Genomic DNA, 21,911 nt, shown 5'->3' with positions numbered 1-21,911 from the left:
TTTACTTTCTTCCAGGAAATTTCAACCTTGGAGGATTTTTATAGCTCATTGCCCAAATTAATATACCCGAATCTCACTTTAGTGCACACATTTTTAAACAGTGCAACTTTATTTTCAAAGCTGGAGTGATACAGCTCTAATAGTCACCATAGTCATGTAACGGCCGTGCTTTCCACCCAGTGTCATCATTTGTCATCACGACTATCGTCTTCATGTACCTGTGTCTACACACTGGTATTAGTGTCCTCGATTGGAGTTCTTGCTGTGCGCAGCCTCTTGCTATTTTGGGGCTTTTCTGGACTCCTCTTAGACCTGTAAGGTAGATATTATCTCCAATTTATTCCAATTTATAGACAGGGAGGCTGCATTTCCCCTGTGTGTTATCATGCTGCCTCTTAACATGTGTGAAGTCCCTTATCAAGGACATCGACTAGACTCTGCCAGCTGAAGGTCCAACCTTGTCTCTGTTATGTGTCCATAGGATCTTGAGCACATTTCCCCATCTGTTTGAGCCAGTTTTCTCATGTAATGTTCCCTGAGCCATAGATGTAGTATCTGTGCTGCAGATGAATTCCTTGGGCCTGGGCTCCTCACAATCCATTGCTTGTCTTTGTATTGTGTTCAGGTGTGGTTTTCTATAATGTCTCAATTTGCTGTAGAGAGAAGCCTCTTTGATTAGAGGGTGGTAGCTACACTTACCTGTGGGTGTAAGGATGAGATTTAGATGTAGTTACAAAAATCGTGCTAGTTTAGCAAAGTGATGGAAGTAGATTGTCTTTTAAGTGCTATGAACTCAGTCCTGGGGAGATTGCCTCAGTTGCCAGTACCAGGCATAGTTTCTCTCTTGCTGATTGGCCTTAAGTGTTGCAGTTGCACCTTTAGGGATAGCATTGTTGTGGTTCATGGGTGTCACAGCTGGGTAGGACTAATTTGCTTCTCTCCCTTGGTGGCTAACATAGTACTTTTTGGTACTGTGGAAGCTAGACTGCGGGAAGGAGACTTCCGGGTTAGATCTGGCTCAAATAATCTGTGTCTTGTGTCCTGAGCATGCCCTAAGTGTGCAGTGCCTTCAGCAATAGGGTCATTCCTTTGAGGGGAACCCAAGGGCAGCAGCCATAGTCCATACTGTTTTGGGGAGTCATTTGTACAACTTACCAATGAGTTGAAAGAGGTTTCTCATGGCTGGTACTGGTGTATTTGTTAGACTCACAGGCATAGGTTGGCTGTGAGCCTTATTCCACAAGCTCAAACCTCAGAGTGAATGATGCCTCCTAACATCCGACTGCCCCCTGACTGATGTCTAATGTGATATTGTGTATTTTAGGATTCTGAGAAGCGAACCCCACTTCACGTAGCTGCATTCCTGGGAGATGCAGAGATCATTGAACTCCTGATTTTGTCAGGTGAGTAACTGCCATATGCCAAAGCCACTGCTCATGGGAGCTTATGTGACCAATTTACTAAATGGCATCTACAATGAATGAAACCATTCCTTTGCTTTGCTTGTCAAAGTTCATTTGATCAGCAATTTATCTGTACATGAAATACAATAAAAGAAATTGTTGTTGGCAATGATTCTTGAATACGTGAGTATTGCTTTGAACATCTGATCCCTATCTTATCAGACTTGGCATTATAGACAAATTTAGTACATTTAAATATCTTGATCATTTTTTTAATTGTAAGAAAAGAAAACTGGTTAACATCTACAAGAACATATACACACATATTTTGAATGAGTTTATATACAATGTTTAGCACAAAGTGTGTATACTAAGGGGACATACTTATATATATATTTAAATTGCACTTTGACTGCAATAGAAATGTGAAAAACTGTTTCTAAATAGACATTTTCTCTGAGTAGGCAGGTGGAGTGTTGAAATATCCTCATGGAAAGGCATAAAATGGGCTACTACAACTCTATAAGATATTTTATGTTTTTTTAAAATTGGATGCAAACATAGGAATCATGTCAGATCTAATCTCTGTAACTGCTGGTCTATGAGATTTTTTTCATTCTCTGCACTTTAATATTTCATCAGCTTTAAAGATATGAGTGCTTTCATTTCTAGATTCCTGTATGTTCAGTACATCTCACCAAGCTGATTTCCAAAACCATTATGTTGTTTTTCATCTGAATGCTTGCTAGATAAATCCACGGAATGAACCTGAACAGTGTGCATGTGCACACATCTCGTTGTAGACTCTATTCAGGTCTCACTGTAGACTGTAAGCAGGCCTCGCTGTAGACTGTATGCAGACCTCACTGTGGATTATAAGCAGGCCAACTGTTTTTCCTTCTCCTGGTTTTGTTGGGAGAGATTAAATTCTGTCACTAACAAACTAGGCAAAAGGCCTGTACTAAGTGTTTGCCTTTGTCTGCTTTAGCGAAGGGAAAGGCTGATGTTCCAAAGTATGCAATGTAAAGATGAAGGCGGGTGCACTCAACAGATGTGAAGTGCATCATGGCAAAGACAGGGAGGCTCATATTGCTCCGGGGTTTATGGTTCCCATTCTTTGGGTGACTTTCTCCAGGAAACAAGTGTAATGTATGCAAAAACAAATGTGCCTTAGCAGGGTTAGATTTGTGGGCATTTCTTATTCCCAAGAGCAGATTTTCCTTTTGACAACCTGAGGGTGTTCTGGGCTGTGTTCCAAACAAGCTTGTATTGTGTGGTGTAGCTAAGACCATAGCTAAGAGCCAGTATGTGTACCTGGGCAGCTGAAATTTGGTTAATGGAAAATTGTAGACGGAATCAATGTGTAAAATAAGAATCATGTGATAACGACACCTAATGATCCCAAGCAACAAAATCATCACTGAAACAAGCATTCCCTTATCTGAAAGTCTAAAGTCCAAATGTTCCAAGTGCTGTCATCGTGGCACAAGTGGAAATTTCCATACCTGACTTAATGTGATGGGCCACCATCAAAATGCAGATATGCTAAAATATGTCTAAGGTATAGACAAGCAAAACTTTCCTCTTCAAATTAAAAACCTGCAGCCCTTCTGGGCTCATGGAATATAGATGAGGGATGTTCATCCTGTGTTAAAATATGTCCCAGAGGCTGCAGAGATGCTGCAGTGGTTCAGAGGACCTGCTGTAGTCCCAGAGGACATAAGTTCAGTTCCTACTACCCACACCAGGCAGCCAGCCAGCTCACAGCTGCCCTAAATTCCAGTTCCGGGGGACCTGTCATCTTTTGGCTTCCTCCCTACATACATGCATGCACGCACACATGCACACATTTTAAAAGGTGTATCATAGGGAGGGGTCAAAAGGCAGAAGCATGGGAAGTGGGGGTTATAGAGAGCAAGCAAAACTGGCCTCAAGTTCATGCTCTCTGGCCTCAGCTTTGAAAGAGAAATGCTTAATTCAGCATCATGAGCATCACCATATGGGACCAGTGTCACTCAATATCACCTTATGAGTAGTTTCTCTGCCAGCCTGGTCCCACTGTGCACCAGCCACAAATAACATACAGAGACACTGTATTAAATATAATTCTGTTGGCCAGTTACTAGTTGCTAGCTCTGTCTTAAATATTAACCCATTTCTATTAATCTAAGTATTTCCACGTGGTCTCATCTTGCCGGAGAGGGGGCTAGCATTCTGCTCTCTCCAGTCTCTCCATGCTGACTCCTCCCTACTACTTCCTCTCTCCTCCTGGTCTCCTAGTCCTGCCTATCTTGCTTTTCTATTGGCCAACAGTGCTTTATTCATTAACCAATACGAGAAACGTATTTACAGAATGACATCTCCCATCATCACCTTCTTGTCACCTTCACACAGCATAGACTTCCTGGTATCTCTGTACCCATGGCTGATCCAGGAGAGCCAGGAGAAGCTGTTGTAGTATCTTGATCTGCACACCTGTTTGGCCTTAATTGTGGATCTGTCCATCTCTTTAATATAACTTTGGTTCAGTTTGCTGTCGCGTTTTTCTCTCCCTCCCTGCCTCCTGCCCATTAAAGTGAGAAAGTTCTTTAACAGTTCTATTGCAGCTCATGTTTTCATTTGTCCCTGAAAGGACTTTGATTCAATTTGTATTTTATATCCCTAAAAAAATATCAGGCGACTATAGTGACTTTAGTTCTGAGGTCTCATCTGGCAGCTGACCCTTTGGGGAATCCAACCACACTGTTTTCTCATTTCATAATGAATGAGGTGCTAATGACTCCCATGTTGGACAAATAATTTAGCCTTGCCAAAATAGCTTGTTACAGCTGTGCTCTCTGTTGCTGGGTAAACTCCCAGCACATGCTGAAACCCAAATTCACCAAGTTACCACTGACTTTGTGTCCTGTTAACTGGGCAAAGAAGACCCTGAGTGTCTCTCAACAGATACTGGGGTGTGTGTGTGTGTGTGTGTGTGTGTGTGTAGGTGGGTGGGTCTGGTGATGTTCACAATGAACAGGCCTCGAAGATTCCTTCCACATTCTTATCACTGCCGGTCATTCTGGCTTGATTTCCTCATCTGACTGGGCTCCTGTTTAGGATCTGGCCAGGTCAGGATGGAGGAGGGTTTGGGGCATGGGGTTGTGGGGGGGGGGGTCAGTCAGTGGAGAAGTGCTGAGGTCAGGGTTGAGGTAAGGAAAACAGTTCACAGGGAAAGTGACCACAGAGAACTATATAATAGAAAAATTCAGGAAGAACAGGGTAATGGAGTGAGTCTTGGAGGAAGAAACTGGAGTGTATGTTAGTCAGGGCTAACTACTAAATACAAAATAATCTCACCACAGGGTCTGGGGAGATATCTCAGTCTGTAACATGCTTGCTGTGTAAACACAGGACCTAGGTCTGATCTTCAGCAGCTATGTAAATAACTGGGCTGGGTGGTGTGTGCTTGTAGTCCCAGAGTCGAAGAAGTAGAGACAGTAGAACCCCAGGTTTGCTGGTCATCCAGGACAGCCTAATTGCTAAGTCCCAGGTCCCAGTGAGAGACCTTGTCTCAGAAACCAAGGTGAACAGATGCTGAGGAATGATCTTAGATGTTGACCTATGGCCTCTACACACATGTACATGCGCGCGCGTGCGCGCGCGCACACACACACACACACACACATACACACACACACACACAAGCACCATCTACATGCTTACACAGACACACAAATAAAAGATAAATATACTTACTAGAATGTATGCCACTAAACAAGTTATAGTTCTACAAAATGATTTCTTGTTGATTTTTTTTGGCAATTGTGCTTCATAATCTTAGTGTCAATTGCCTGCAGAGCTGGTAGTGTGTGGTTCTTTTATTCTTTCTTGTCTAAAAATAATCATTCTTTGTGGATAGATTTGATTTTTAAAAAATATCTGCTAAAAATTGTGATTACACAAAGCAGAGCTGGTCGTAGACACATATCTGGTACAATATTTAAACAATATGCTGCCTTCTGGTAAGTGTAAGCCGGCTGGCTCTAGTGGCAACTTCATTAAGAGTTTGAAATGTTTCATGCAATTGCCATGTCCATGACATTCGCACATACGTTTCCAAGGTGATAGGACTCCTGAGCTGCAGGAAGAACTGGTTTGTTTGACAGAAATAAAAATCACATAGCAATGCAATTGCAGTATATTACAACCATATTTCATATACTCTGTCTTGAAGGTTTACTTGCTCCAATAAGCTGACTGCCCAGTCTTTGGATAGGTTTGTCTTCTGCATTGATTTATTGCCTTTGATCAGTCAGAATTCAGTCCTCCTTGATCACCTCACTTCTTTTTATCCCCTTCCACTGCTTCCTAGATGACAAGGCTAGAAGAACAGAAATACTGCCTCTGGAAAAGATGCCAGAGTTCCCTTTACTCGTCATCCCTTGAGACTAGAAAGGAGAGGAAAGAGGGACAAAATGGACACGGAGCTTAATTGGTCGTTAGACCTGTGCTTGAAGATTTTTAGCTGATGAGCTCTTTGTTTCTAAAGAGCCAGGAACATTTACTACCAATTTTCATGATTAAGGATTGTAGTGTCCTTGGGTAAAAGAGCATTTGCCTTTGAATCATTAGCCCTGCAGAGCCGGTCCTTCAGTGTGCAATGGTTTTGCAGGCAGGTGAAGGCACAGTGTTTCCTTAGAAGAACCAATTGTGAATATTCAGTAAATCTGCTGCCCCTCCTGAGAGGTAAACAAGACTCTCCAAGGGGTTGGGAGGAAGAGGATGGGGAGCCAGCTGGAGCCAGTGCAGGGAAGCAGACAGATAACACTGCTTTTGTCATAGCTCCTGGTGGGGAGGAAGGGACTGTACCTGGCAGCTGCTCAGCCAGCCTCAGGGCAGAGCCGGAGTGGTGGAATGGAGGGCATGTGCAGTGGCTGGAGAGGCTGTTTCTTCCATGATAATGATGAATTTCCCTCTTTGAAAGCACTGTTGGGGCTGCACCCAACAGTGCTCTTGCTGGTAGTCCCTGCGCTATGCTAGTCTCAGATCTGGCAGGCCAGGGGCCTTTTCCTCTTGACAGTTTTAATATTGAAAGCCATATTTGAATCTGCATAAAACTCAATGTAATCTGTATATAATAGTGATAGCGATAACAATGCAACTAAGTAGATGTAACCTTAAAATTATAGGGGGGAAATGGGCAAAGAATATGAACCGAATAATTCTTAGAAAATATATTGCAAACAGGAAAAAAAATCATAGTGGAAAATGTTTAAAATTAGTATTAAGGAGGAAATGCAAAAATGAGATGGCATTTTCTTCTAACTAGATTTGCGATATTTTCAAACTTATTTTAAAGGAGCTTTACTAAAGTATAATCAATATACTACATATATACACGTACAAATAAATGATTTGGTGAGTTTAGGTATATGCATATACACTCATGAAATAATTGCTTAATCAAAATGATATTACCTCCCACCTCCTGAACTTTCTCTCCATCCACCTTTTGGGATATAATGTGCTCTCTCTCCCCTTTGAATGCATTTTCAGTGAATAATCCAGGGTTATTAATTCATACTTGTCATATTTAAGATGACTAGCAATATAAAGCATTAATGAAGACTCTTCACCCTTCCCGACTCTGCTCATTGTCACATTTTTCCATTCTTATCTGTTTGGTAGGCTTTATGAAATAATACCTTAGCTTTGCCTTTTTTTTCTTTACTCTGATTAATTTCTATTATCTTTCCATATGTTTGTCATCTAAGCATTTTTCAAGCATCAACCTTTTGTGTTTTTTAAAAAAATAAATGCAAAATGTATTCTGTCAAACTGTGAATAATAGGATCCAACCTTTAGGAGCATGGGAGGCCAGCGTGATATTTGCTACCTCAATGCCAAAGGAAAACTTTAAAATAGTAGCCATGTAGTTGGTCAGTTAGAGAGGTGTGATTTAAGCACTCAAGGTGTAAGAAAAGGTAGATGAGTTTGAAAGCGTTGACTAGCTTCCAGCATGTTCTGCTAGGAGCTGTAGGGATTAAATGCTATTTCTGTCTAAACCAGAAGGTGTGTAGCGATGACTAGACTTTCACACTCTTGGCACCGGCACTTAGGGAGGAGATCTCAGACTTTTTTTTGTTAGTGATGGGGAACTTTACTTTAAAATTCACCAATTTTAATCACTGCTTGGTTTCCTTAGCCTGGGGATTCAATAACACTGGAGTCTCTCTTCCTTTAAAAACTATGCTTGGTGAGGCTGGAGGGAAACTCAGCAGGTTAAGAGTCCTTCCTGCTCTCCCAGAGGATCCAAGTTCAGTTCCCAGCACCCCCATGAGGTGGTTTATAGCTGCCTATGATTCCAGCTCCAAGGGATCTGACCCTCTCTTTTGTTCTCTGTGGACTCCCACACACGTGGCACGCATGTACATGCATGGCTCCCTGCCCCCAACTTCATTTAAGAAAGAAAAGAATGTGCTTGTAGGGCAAGCAAGATGACTTAGCAGGTAAAGGTGTTTACCACCAAGCACCAAGCCCCACAATCTAAGTTTTGTCTCCAGATTCCAAGACCTACAGAGTGGATGGCAAGAACTCTGACTTCCACATATGCAAACACACAAATCAATGTAAAGAAAATTAAAATAAAAAAGTTGCATCGTAGTGTGGAGAGATGAATTGATCAGCGTCTCCAAGCCTCAGAGCCCTTGTTGGGTCTTGTTGGAGACCCTGGTTTGGTTCCCAGTCCCCACACAGTACAGACAGCCATCAGGGTGTCTAGTTCCAGGGGGTCTGGAATGCCCTCTTTTGACTTCTGTGAATAACAGGTGTGTACATGGTATGCATGTATGCATGCAAGCAAACCCTTGGCCACATAAAACCAAATTAAAAATTAAATGGGAATTTAAAAGACTGTGCTTGCTTGAACATTTCATAGTTGTTGGAAATTGTAGCCGTAGACTTAGGATTAGATGAGACATTGAGGTGATTTTGCAATAAGAACTGCTAACAATTTTCTAGTGCTTTGTGATTTGTGAAGTATCCTCATGTCTGTTTGATACTCCCACACACCCAGTAAAACCAACATGGCTGTGCTGGAGCATGGTCAGCCTTATTCCCCAGACTAGAAGCTCTGAGACCTTGGAATACTGGCTGCCAAAATCAAAATGCAAATCCCAGTCTCTGTCCATAAATCCCTGTCTCTCCAACCCATTTCACTTCAGAGCACTTAGCTCAGGGCTTCCCATTCTACTGTGCTCTACACATAGGTAAAGGGCTTTAAACCCCTCTAGACAAGTTAGTAAAATTGACTTTCAAGTTATTTTAAGTTGGTTTAAAATTAAGTTTGTCAGTGGCTCTCAACCTTCACAGCGTGTTGGTTGGGAAACTTGGGCTCTAAACAAAACAAAACAAAAAAACAAAAATCCTGTGCCTCCTGATACCTGAAACCCTTTAAATGAGTTTTTGGCAGCGTTAGGCCATTTTCTCCAATGAATGTTGTTGATGGTATTTGTTCTTTGTTAAAGATAAATACTATTGATTCTATGGTTTATGATTTCTTTTAGTCTGTGGCTTAAATAGTAGCTCACCCTTACCCACAGAAGCCTCCTGCTACTTTCTAGAGGTTTCTGTTTCTAACCTCTGCCTCCACTTGACTCATTTTCTCGGTTTTTGTCCCCAAGGCACCTATTCTTTTCTCCCATTTCCCTGTCCTTGTAGTTTCCTTCACTCACAAGTCTATTCTCCACCCTCACAAGCTCCTTCATGATCCTAAGACCAAAGCGGGTGCCTCTCACCACACCTCTTGCTGGCAGGAGGATTTATCAAAGCCCTGAACCAAGACTTGAATAGATGTTGCCATTCTTCAGGTCCATCTTTGGTGGCCTTGCTCCTGTGGAAAGTTGTGGGAATTTCAAGAGTGCAAGGCATATTCTGTTTCCCAGGATCCATTCATCTGTAGCTTCGGCCATGACCTGGAATGTGGATGTGGGGCATGTATCTCAGTGGGAGTCAGTTTCAGCTTGGGCTTGAACCTGTCTGTTTGCTTGAATAGGTAGAGAACATAGGCTTTCTGTCCAAACACTTCATGGAATATGGATTCTTGTATCAAAATACCTGTGTAGTACTAGGGGGAATAACTGGGAAATTAGGAAAGATGGATTTCTGTTGGTCCCTTTATCCCATATCAAATCCTATTAAATTGCAACAAATGCAAAGACAACATCTGCTGGTTATAGCAGGCAAAGAGGAGCAACACCCAGCCCTTGACCTCACCGCGTCTAACTTGTGCTGTTTGGTTGCAGGAGCTCGTGTGAATGCCAAGGACAACATGTGGCTGACTCCACTGCACCGGGCTGTTGCTTCCAGAAGCGAAGTGAGTGATGGCCTCCTTTAGTCCAATAACCTATAACTGTCTGTAGAGAAAGAATGCTTTCCACGGAGTCCAGGATCCTCACAGGCAGACTAAGCCTTTTATTCCTAGTGTAAGAGGGTTACCCAAATGGGCAGCTCTTTGTGTCTTGCTCGTGTCAGACAAGGTGCAGTCTTAGAGCTTCTATTGCTGTGATGAAACACCATGACCAAAAAGCAAGCTGGGGAGGAAAGGGTTTATTTGGCTTACAATTCCACATTGCTACTCATTACTGAAGGAAGTCAGAACAGGAACTCAAGCAGGACAGGATCCTAGAGGCAGGAGCTGATGCAGAGGCCCGGTATGGTACCACCCACTGTGGGCTGGGCCCTCCCCCCCATTGATCACTAATTGGGAAAATGCCTTACAGCTGGATCTCATGGAGGCGTTTCCTCAATCGAGGCTCCTTGCTCTCTGATGACTCTAGCTTGTGTCAAGTCAACACACAAAACCAGGCAGTTACGAGGAGGCATCGTGGTCATCCAAGTTGGGCAGCACGAACCTCGACTTCATTGTGTTTTCAGCCCGAAAAAGCAAGCAGATCCAGTGGGGGGATGCCAGCAAGTGATGCCAGAGGGGGGATGGGGGTGGGAGGAGCAAGCAAGCAAGCTTGCTGGAGCAGGTCACATCTCCCCAAGGAGAGGTCAGATACTCCTTCCTTAAAGTATAAGCAGGGCCCAGCAGGCAGGGAGGAGGGGGCCAGTGCAGAGTGTCCACATGGGAGAGGCGAAGCAGCAGGGACAGGAACCCAAGTCAGATGAGGTTCCTGGAGCAGAGAGAGCCGTGCGTGCAGAGTCAGTCAGATCATTGGGCTGCCAGAGAAACTAGCATCCTGTGAGTGGCTGGCAGTGTCTCAGCAGGCTGTTCTTCCGAAAGACCACCGTGGCTACAGGGTGAAAGCAGGTTTGGACATACAGGAGTTTATATGGGGCTGCCAGCAAGAGGCCAAAAGAGACAGGAGATGGTTGAGGTGAGGCAGGGGGAGGCCCTAGTCATTTCAGAGACGTTAGAGGCAAACCTGACAGGATTTTGGTACCTTGGGAGAATGAGGTGGGAAAAAAGCTGGCAGGTGAGTAGTGATAGCCTTGGCTGAGCAGGTGCAGGTGGCGCTTGGTATGGGGAGGTGTGTGTGGGGGTGGGGGACTGGAGTCCTGGAAGCTAGCTTGTTCTTTTTGGGATACAACCTGGGAAGTATGTCCCTGCAATATAAGCTCCATGGGGACAGGGAAGTTTGTTTGTTTGTTTGCTTATTTAATTCTGTGATGGATTCCAAATCTAGAACATCCTTGCTATAGAATGAGAGTAGTATTCAAAAAACTAGTTTGTTGTTGAATGCTGGAAGTATGTGAAGCCAGCAAATATATTATCGTTATTTATGTAAGTCTGGACATCAGGAATCAGGAGGGTGATATGGAAACCATGGCAAATGGATCAGCTGGTTCAGTGGGAGGCTAGTGGATAGAAAGGGAAGGCTCCCACTGTGGGAGTGGGGCTGGGAGGGAACCCAGGGAACCAGCCTGGCCAGAGAGGACTCACTCCGAGTCTCACCTCAAAGGCACCGAGCATTGTGTGGGTGAATTTGTCCAGGGGAGCTGCCCCTCTGGCACTGGAGGAGGTGGTGGGCTCCAGGGAGACTGAGGAGCAAGGCAGTGTGATGGCTCATGTGAGGGCATCAGTGTGCTGTTTACTCTTTGGCAGCCACGTGGGAGTTTCAGACTAAACTTCGTTTGTGGCAGCTTATTATTGTGTGCTTATTATTGTCATTCTGGGTGTTAGGAGTTGTTTTAAAGGGGGCTGGCTGTATTCTCTTTCCAAAGAGCCCACGTGGAGGAGGGAGGTAAAGAAAGAGCCCTGAAATACCTTGCCCAGGAACCAGGGAACTCACCTGATGGCTCATGTTGCCCTTCTGTTGTACCCGGGGAAACAGGCAGTGGCTGCTCGAGGCAGGGAGACTGGCCTCAGATCAGCTTCTTCACAGGACAATACTCCGTAGGCTGCATTTTCAGTGAGTTAATCCATAGTACGTTTACTACCTTTTTAAATATGTTCATACCTAGAGAGGGTCTTTTCTTCCTTAGCTAGAATAAGGTCTTTTTAGGTAAACGAATTTAGATGCTTTCTGCATGTCATGTACTACACATGATGATGGAGTTACGAAGGAAATAATATCCGTGGTCCTCAGCTTTAGGGGAGAGGAGCATACAATATCGGGCTTCAGTACTTTGTGGCCTTCTTAAGTAATCACAAAAGCTTTGATCTGAGGATGTTCTGGGGAACATCCATTTGCCACCAGCCACCAGGGCACTGTCATTATAGCTCTTGTATTTGAGCACAGTCTGACCAATGATGTGTTGTTCAGTTCTTAAACTTCTGTGCCTGGGAAGCACTTATGGCTTCCTCAACCAAGCAGCAAGGTTTTCTGGGTGAAAAGAAAGAATTGATTCGGGATGGCTCTTGCCAGGGAGGAACTAAATGCAAACTTACAAAAGACAATGCCTTCATAGTATCTGCCACAGCTGGATGACTTCTAATGAAAATTGGAATCTTTGAGTCTGTTGTTATAGCTGACTACGCACTGATCTGAACTTAGGCTCATCTTGATGCCGTGGAAATCTGAAATTCAGGCTCACTTTTTCTTTTGAATTTGGTCCTCTTGCTATTCTTTTATGCCTTCCCTTACTAATTGTTGGGGTGCGGGAGGGGAGTGGGCCTAAGGGGAAAAGTTTGTTTGGTTTTTAGTATTTAGCTATTAACACTTGCTAAAGAGGATGCCTCCATTCCTCAGATTGAGATAGTTAATGAGTGTGTAGTAAAAACAATTTCTTCATTGACAAGCTCCTAAACTCTGTAGCACCCCAGATATCAGCACCTGGCACATCTGGGTGCCCCAGGATCAAAACAATTCTGAATCAAGCAACATTGTCTCCATGTCTGCTACCTAATTAATGCCCACTGGCCCCATCTTTGCTAGCTTTTCCCAAGGTGGTAGAGAAATGAAGAGACTCTAACTTAAATTTAGGAGAAATGTACTTTGTAACAGTGGCCAAGAGGGATAAGCAAGACTTGAGGCTTTCAGAGAGAATATTCTGAAAGCTGTGAATGATTTCCTCTGCTTTCTCCTGCCCAGGGTGTTCCTCTGCCTTCTTCGCTTTGTTTTCTGGTCTAGAACATCCAGGAAGAACAGAATTGAAAGCATGCAAGCCTGGAGTTGAACATGGAAATATTAACATTTGTTCTTGAGGCCCACTGGGTGGAAGGCACTGTCAGCTATGTTGTGGGGTCCTTCAGGGAGCACACAGTGAGGCCTTTGAGATTATGATGTTTGAGGCCTGAGATGGCCTGACTATAAAGGTGCTGGCGTCTTGAATGTTCTCTGTCTGCTGTGGTGAGCTGGGTGGCAGGCACTAAAGGGGAACTGCTGGACTTCGTACTTCCCTGTTCTAGAGACTATATTTGGATTAGAAAAGTTAAAATTGTATGCATCCTGTCTTTGGGGTGTTGGTTTGAGGACATTGTGTTTTTCTAAATCTTGCCATTCTAAGAATTTATTGAGCTTTCACGATGTGCTAAAGACCTTCTGAGCCTCTGACATTATATTACTGGTCATACTAACTTAGGAAGTGTGGCCTCAGAGAAGTTAAGTATGGAACAAAGGGCGTTACTGCTGCAAGTGGAGAAGAGTATGGTCATGAACACTCCTTGCTTACACCATGCTCTGCTGTCTGCCCCAGACACTGTTTCAGTCAGTAGACATCTGGTTTTGCCTCCTGTGCAGAAAAAGGTCTGCCAATGGGAATAAAGTGTGTTCTATGGTTGAATGCTTTATAATAGACTTCCTGGAATGTAGGTGGGTTATACTCAGATTTAGTGTGCATTGTTAAGTTTCACTGTATGTGCTTGTTAAAAGATATTGTTCTAGAATTCTCCCCAGTGGCCCTGCTGGAGCTGATAGTTGGGCCTAGATATATTCATCTTTAAAAGAAAATTATGAGGCATGCCTAATTATGAGACCTAAGACTGGGAATACATTTAAAGAAATTTATTTACTAAGTTAGTTATTTGATAACTTTATGCTCTTCCCTCACCTTCAAAAAGAAATCTTCCTCCTGCCTTTATGAACCCTGACTTATCCCTACCATCCATTGCCCATATTCATTGCTTCTGGTCTTCCTTTGTGATCCATTTAGATTAATGAGGGTCATCTGTGTAACCATTGGCTTGGAACTTTGCCATTAGAGCTTGGTGGAGCACCAATGGGAACACAATTGAAGGCAACGACAATCCCTTTTCTCTAATCTATCAGTTGAAGCTAGTTCATCACTGAACTGTCCATGTTGGGGTCTTTTCTGGGCCCATTCTGATATAGATCCATGTGATGATATATTATTTATGATTAATAAAATCATTGGAGATCAGAATGCAAAGCTAGCCACAGCTGTAGAGCCAGGCAGTGGTGATGTACACCTTTAATCCCAGCAGCCATACTAGCTAGCTTATAGGGGCTAGGAGGTAGTGATAAACACCTTTAATCACCTTGGGAGACAGGCAGACAGATCTCTGTGAGTTCAAGGCCACATGGAGCTACATGAATTGCTTACATCACAGCAACTGCCATGTTAATATGTGCCAGTTATTGTTTATAGACCTTGCTAATAATCACATCCTTTTGTTTATCCCATCAAAGTTCTTGACTGTGTAGCATGCACAAGATACCAGCCACACTCTGTGGAGAATACAGAAAGTTGTCTAAGACCAGAGTCTGACCTAAAGCAACTTATAACTCATCGAATTTGACATTGCTTATACCTGCAAAAACTATTTCTAGCTTTAAACCTTACTTCTCCATAGTGACTTGAGGAGTTTATGTTTAATTACAGTGTATATTTGAGAGTAATGTGAGCTTTCAGAAACATTGAGAGAAACTGTATAACTTCATACTGAGGTATGGTGACTTGTGCCTATAATTGTAGCACTTGAGAACCTGAGCCCAGAGAATCTTGAATTCAAGGACAGCCTGTGCTGCACAGAGAGCCACATCTCAATAAACAAAACAAGACAAACAAGCAAAAAGAAAAGGAAAAAAAAACAACAATAATAACAAACTCACAAGAGAAAAATTGAATACCTATTAGACTTAATAATTTAGTAATTTTATCTTTTATAATTTTTATTCCAGTTGCTTTTTATTATATTTTGCAAGAGTTCTGGGTTGTGATGTACTGGAAATAATAATAATTTTTTTTGAGACTGGATGCCATGTTGGTTTCAAATTTGTGATGGTTCTTCTCCTGCTTCTGAGATCTGGATTATGGCACTGTGGTGGTTTGAATAGGTATGACCACCATAGACTCATGTGTTTGAATGCTTGGCCTATAGAGTGTGGCACTATTAAGAGGTTTAGGATGTGTGGCCTTTTTAGAGTAGGTGTGACCTTACTGGGGGAAATGAGTCACAGTGAGGGCAGGCATGAGGTCTCATATGCTCAAGCTGCACCCATTGTGGGACACAGCTCACTTCCTATTGCCTGAGGATCAAGATGTAGAACTCTTGGCTACCTCTTCAGCATCATGCCTGCCTGCATGCCACCATGCTTCCCACTAAACTTCCTGCCATGAAGATAATGAACTAAACCTCTGAAACTGTAAGTCAGCCCCAATTAAATTTTTTCCTTTATAAGAGTTTCCATGGTCATGGTGTCTCTTCACAATAATAGAAACCCTAACTAAGACAGGCAACTACTGCACTTAGTTGAAAATATAATTGTTAAAAATTATACCTTTGCTAAAGGTGGTTGAGAAGCCACTTTTAAAGTATCTTTTCTTAATTCAGAAAGTATTGACTTCCTCCTTCCAGTGTTAGTTTCTTCTTCACCTTGTAAATTTATGTCAGAGGAAACTTAGATATTAAATTTTAGCTAGAGAACAAAACAGGAAAAGAAAGCCATCTTTGATTTAAAAAAATTCATTATAGTAGCCATACAATTACCTCCTCACAAAATTGAGGTAAAGCACTTCCAAGGTTAAAGTGCTTGAAATAAAAATAAAAATAAAAAACCAAAGTCTTTTTTAAAGCAAGGATTTGGTGTGGCCTAAATATTATATTAGATTTCTCTTAGATTTTTAAGCCAGTTTGATGGGATAAAGCTGCAGTTTAAAATTATAAATAATTAAGGAAAATTAACATCTGGAAGCATTCATGCCAGGATACTTATTTGGCTGATCTCATCAGAGTCTAGTAGAAAACACATGTTCCCTTGAGTCAGCCAGGCTGATGGGTCATGACCCTGAACTTCAGCCATCCTGCCTTTAAAATGGGACTGTTTGTGAATGGAAAAGGTCATTCCAAGGGACCACTAGGCCTTATCCATTTTCTATGCTCGTGAATTTACTGCCATCATCTCTGTTGTTGTTTAGTACTGGGCACTTATTCTAGGTCCTTGTGCATGATGGTCCAAGTGCTCTATCTTTAAGCTCTATTCCTAGCCCCCAAATCATCTTAAACTACTATATTTTTGTTTTAAAAAATATTATATATTTTAATTTTTGAGAGTACATTATAACTGCATTATTTCCCTTTTCCCTTTTTTCCCTTTGAGTATTCCCATCTACCCCTCTTTGTCTCTCTTTCAAATTCATAGCCTCTTGTTTTTCATTAGTTGTTGCTTCTAATATATTCCTAAGTATATAGCTACTACTTGTTCCTTCTGTATAATGTTACTTGTGTGTATGTTTTCAGGGATGACTACTTGGTATCAGATAATCAATTGGTGTGCTCTTCCCTGGGGAAGACCTTTTCTCCCACTCTCCTGGTTTAGTTGCGTACAGTTCTTTGTGTAGGTCACAGATTCCTCTGTCTGCTTTTGCATGTCTAGTGTTGCTCAGCTCACATTTGGCAGTCAAGTCGGTGAGACTTTAAGGGTGTAGTTTCTGACATTCTTAGAGACACGATCTCACAGTAAACTTCCTGCTGCAGCTTTTATAGTCTCTCCACCCCCTCTTCTGTAATGTTCCTTGAGCCTTAGGTTCAGGAGTTGTGTTGCAGATATTTTCATGTTTTAAAAAGTGAATTTTTGGAAATTGAGAACTCCTCCTTTGTATACTATATATTTCTTGATAGAGTCCTCCCACATTACCAAGGTGGAAAGAGACAAACATAAATATGAAAATGGAGAATGGCAGAGTAAAGCATGTAACAAAGGTAGAAGAAAAAAAAATAAAGGTCATGGCTCTTCAAGGCATGAAAGGCCATTGTGGTAACATTTGCAGTCACATGAGGAAAGTTCTCAGAGAAGAGATGCTCTGCCCTGTACATTTTCTTCCTGACTGATAATAAACTTGAACTCTTGAAGTGCAACCCAAATGTCAGTCATGATCACCTTTCCTTCAAAGCTGACACAATATGTAAGGACCACATGCCCTATCTCTAGTACTCTCTTGGTGATGTCAGTGAATTCTGGGAGATTTAGATGGATGGTTGCACTCTCTACACTCTAGCTAATGTGTCTGCCTCTGTAAGTTTACTCTTAGGCTGCTGTGCCCACCCTCCCTCAGCATACACCACTCAGGTCTTCACCTCTTCTGGGCCACCCCATGTCTCCTTACCTACTTTGCGAAACACGGAAGCTCTGTGTGTCGTACACCAGATTCATGATTGACCCTTCACTGCACCATCAGGGTCTTCTTTAACATGAAGGCCTCTGACTTTCAGCATAGCTTCCGCCTTAGAAGGTGACTTAGTTATAAACATTTTTCTAGCAAGCAGTTTTAATCAGACTTGAGAATTTTCAGTTTCTGATAATTTAACCAAGGGGTATTCCAGGGTTTTCAAACTTTTTTCTGTGAGCGGCTAGATAGCAAGCATGTTTACCCTTGCAGTTTCCTGTCACAGCTTCACAGCTCTGCTGTGGAATGCATGCACGCTATGAAAGCAGATGAATGAGAACAAGACTGTGTTCCCAAAAATCTTTTTTTTTCCACAAAAGCAAAATACAATACTTATATGATTAAAATGTGTTAACAATACTGATTGCAGCACAGGCTGGCCTTGAATTCAAGAGCTTCCAGCTTCCCAAACTGTTAGGTTTTCTATTACTGTGAAGAGACGCCATGATGATGGCAACTCCTTTCTTAAAAAAATTTAATTACTTATTAATTTAACATCCTGACCACAGTTCCCCCTCCTTCCTCTCCTCCCACTCTCCCTTCACCCCCTTTTTCCTCCCCCCATTCAGTCTTCCTCTGTTTCTATTCAGGAAAGGGCTGGCCTCCCAAAACATGACGTATCAAGTTGTACTAAGACTAACCACCTCCCCTTGTGTTAATGCTGGGCAAGATGATCCATTATGAGAAATAGGGTTCCAAGAGCCATCGGAAAAGTCAGAGACAGCGCCTGCTCCCACTATTAGGAGTCTCACAAAAGGATCAAGCTACACAACTGTAACATATATGCAGAGTGCCTGTGTCAGTCCCATGCAGGCTCCCTGGCTGTCTGTTCAGTCTCTGTGAGCCCCTATGAGCCAAGGTTACTTGATTCTGTGGGTTTTCTTATGATGCCCTTGACCTCTCTGGCTCCTACAATCCTTCCTCCCCCTCTTCAGTAGGATTCCCTGAGCTCAGCCTAATGTTTGACTGTGGGTCTCTACATGTGTTTCCACCAGTTTCGTGACAACTCTTATGAAGTAAAGCATTTATTTGGGCCTGGCTTATAGTTTCAGAGGTTTAGTCTATTATTGTCATGGCGGGACATGGCAGTATGCTGGCAGACGTTGTGGAGAAGGAGTGGAGAGTTCTACATTTTGATTTACAGGCAGCAGCAGGAGACTGTGTGCCACTCTGTGAACAACAGTTTGTGTCATGTGAGACCTCAAAGCTCGCCCCAACAGTGACATACTTCTCCAGCAAAGGCACACCTACTCCTAAAAGTCTACACCTCTAATAATGCCATTCTCAATGGGCCAAGCATTCAAACACATGAGTCTGTGGGGCCTATATCTACTCAAACCACCACACAAGCAAAATGAATTTATATGTAGATATTACTTGCATATAACTCTATACTCATTGCTTAGCATGTTCCTTCAAATAAATTAGTTGTAAATTATTCTTAAACATTTATTCAAATGTGTCTACACAATGTCTTATTCACCTCTGCATTATGTTAATAATCACAAGTTTTATGCTGGGAATATTGATCACCAGTAGAGCACTGGTTTAGCATGCAGACTCTAGGTTTGAGTGCCAACACTGAAGAAAAGAGATAATTATATTTAACTTTCAATTATAAATTTCTCATGAATTCACTTGTCTTACCTCCAAACAAGTAAGTTTGTGAAATGATCTTGCATATTTTATCTTGTTAATCTATCCTAAATTCACATAACACTTAACAAAACAACCCTCTCAAGCACAGTGAAATAACACTATACTAAGGTGAAGGCATTCAAGTGAGAGTATGTGTTATTGTTCTTCTGTGAATGTGCAAAAAGGATGCTACCATATATGCCCTATATCGGCAAAACATTTTTTGGCACACACCTTCAGAACAATGTATCTCATTTATATTTCTTTTCCTTATACAACCATGAAGACAATAGTCCTCTGATGGCTTTTCTCTGCCTTGGCCAGACCTTGTCTTGTCAAATCTGATTAGACTTGTCACTGCTTTCTTACCCTGGGATACCAGCCATATAAAGCTCACCCTAGAGAGTTGGAAGCTTCAGTGCTGGCCCTATACTTGCACTGTTGTTGTCTCTGTTCCTTGGGTACCTTGCTTGGATCCTTTCTGCCACCCCCTATATTGGGCATTGAGCCTGGGACTTCACACACTAGCCAAGCATTCTGCCAATAAGCTGTATCTTAAACTCCCTTTTGACTTTTTACATTAAGGTAGTATCTCAATAAATTGCCCGGACTAGCCTTAGACTCAGTCTGTAGCTCAAACTGCGATTCTCCTGCCTCAGCTTCCCAAGTAGCTGAGATTGTAGTCCTGGGATGTTTTAGGACTCTTTTCGTTTAAAGGTATATTAGATCCTGAAAGTACACTTTTAGTCATCACCATACACTGAAATGTAATCAAAGGTAGTGAAGGAGAGGGAGACCTCCACCCTGCAGTACTGTTGAAGCGCCGTTCTTCCATGAGGATTTCTCCTACTGCATAAATGAGGCTTGGTTTTAGCACCTAAGGGCATAGTGCCAACCCTGAGGCAAACGTCAGCTATAATTCTTTCCTTTCTAAAGGAAATGGTGCAAGTGGAGGTTCCAGGACTCCCTTCCCATACCATAGTAGACTGCCTCTGCATTCAGATAGACTTGAGAACTTACCAGACCAAACTGGATTAAAGTATTTCTGATTCTAAAATATTATATTATGATTTGTCTCTTATATTGTGATTTAAATGTTCTTTTGTTTACTTTTGTTCCATCGGCTGTTTTAAAGGCTAGAATCAAACTAATTTCTTTAGATATTTGTAGTTCAAGCAATGTTTCATGTGCAGGCAGGCATTGATAATTTATGTGGGGTCTGTGAGATGGCTTAGTAGGTAAAGGTGCTTGCCTCTAAGCCTGAAGACGTAAGTTCAGTTTCCAGAACCCACATGGTAGAAATAGAGAATGGATCCTTTCCACTTGTAGACACACACACACACACACACACACACACACACACACACACACACACACGTAAAAATTATATGGGGTGTTTCAGTCTAAAGTGGGTTCAAGCAATACTGAGTCATATTTTTGGCAGCCTTTCTGAGGTGGTCTTTATTTGTCTGGCATCATCTCCTCATCTCAGTTGTATGATAGATTTCTACAATTTCTTTTAACTTTCATTTTGCTGTCCAAGTTATCTGTTTGTCTCAATATATTGTTACTTCTGACTCATTCAACATGTATGTATGTATGTATGTATGTATTGGCATCCAGGCTTAAAGTGTTGATTTTGCCAAGTTCAGATCATCTATCTGGGATATACTATTATATATACTCATCTGATTAAGTAGTTTGGATATTCATTCTCTGGGAATTGAGTGTCCTAAAAATAACTTACTGGTACTGATGTCTTCCACAAGCTTACTGATGCCACAATGACAAACATTCTTGAATAACACCATGTATGAGTCCGAGGGATGTCTCTGGAAGTAGAGAGAAGTCATAAGTAGATATTTTCTTCTTGAAAGGAACTGCATAAATTACTTGAGTAACCAGAAGAGGGGGCATAAAGTAATGCTGAATTCTTGTAGTCTTGGGTGGGCCCAGACCTCTGATTCTATTGTATGGATAGAGTTGAGAGTTGTAGGTAAACTGGTAAGTTGATTGGGTCAAGCAAAGGAAAATCAAATGTAAAAGTCTCAATAACTGTTTTATTTTTTAAAAGGGAATGGCAAAAGAAAGTTACTCATTATAGCCAAGCTTTGTGGTGTGCACCCATAATCTTATCACACAAGAGGCTGAGATGGGAGGATCATGTTTGTTTGGGGACAACTTGAGTTACATTGTGAGTTCCAGGGGCAACTTAATGAGACTTGGTTCAAAACAGATGAACAAACAAGCAAACAAACAATGCTCCCCCAAAAAAAACAAAAAGGAAACCAAATCAAAACAACAAAAAAGTTACTAGTTGTAATGGAAAAGGAACTGTTTCATAGCTTGAAGCTGAGGCAATACACAAACACATGGTTTACTTTGACTGCACATTGATTCACAAGATGGTAGGTTCTGTGTTACATGTTGGCACAAAGAATCTAGATTCAAAAAGTGGTCTAAGGCAGTCTACAGAATGGGAAAAGATCTTTACTGACCTCACATTTGATAGAGGGCTGATTTCCAAAATATATAAAGAACTCAAGAAGCTACACATCAACAAACCAAATCTCAACAGAAGAATCTCAATGGCCAAGAAACACTTAAAAAAAAATGTTCAACATCTTTAGCGGTCAGGGAAGTGCAAATCAAAATGATTCTGAGATTCCATTTTTTTTCTAAGCATGGGAAGGAAGTTTTGTTGGGGGAAGGGAAGGGAGTGAGCGAAGAGAAAGAGAGAGAGAAGTATGAGGGAGAAAGGAGAGACAGAAGGAGATCTGTCTGCTTCCTCAGAGAAACAGTGGAAGGAATGAGATT

The 21,911-nt window shown here is 42.0% G+C and overlaps 1 protein-coding gene across 4 annotated transcripts in view; it reads left to right on the top strand.

Annotated features, from left to right (window-relative positions):
• The window catches only part of Ankrd44 (ankyrin repeat domain 44), a 255,233-nt gene that overhangs the window by 117,535 nt on the left and 115,787 nt on the right, over positions 1-21,911 (top strand). For all 4 annotated transcript variants that reach the window (XM_051190211.1, XM_051190209.1, XM_051190210.1 and 1 more), the window contains exons 3-4: positions 1,325-1,403; positions 9,689-9,759. In XM_051190211.1, coding sequence (XP_051046168.1) covers positions 1,325-1,403; positions 9,689-9,759 — 150 coding nt within the window. The remainder of the gene's footprint in view (positions 1-1,324; positions 1,404-9,688; positions 9,760-21,911) is intronic.

This window comes from Phodopus roborovskii, unplaced genomic scaffold (assembly GCF_943737965.1).
Source record: "Phodopus roborovskii unplaced genomic scaffold, PHOROB, whole genome shotgun sequence".
Taxonomy (NCBI): domain Eukaryota; kingdom Metazoa; phylum Chordata; class Mammalia; order Rodentia; family Cricetidae; genus Phodopus; species Phodopus roborovskii.
The sequence above is the reverse complement of the archived record's forward strand: the minus strand, read 5'-3'. Positions and strand labels throughout refer to the sequence as shown.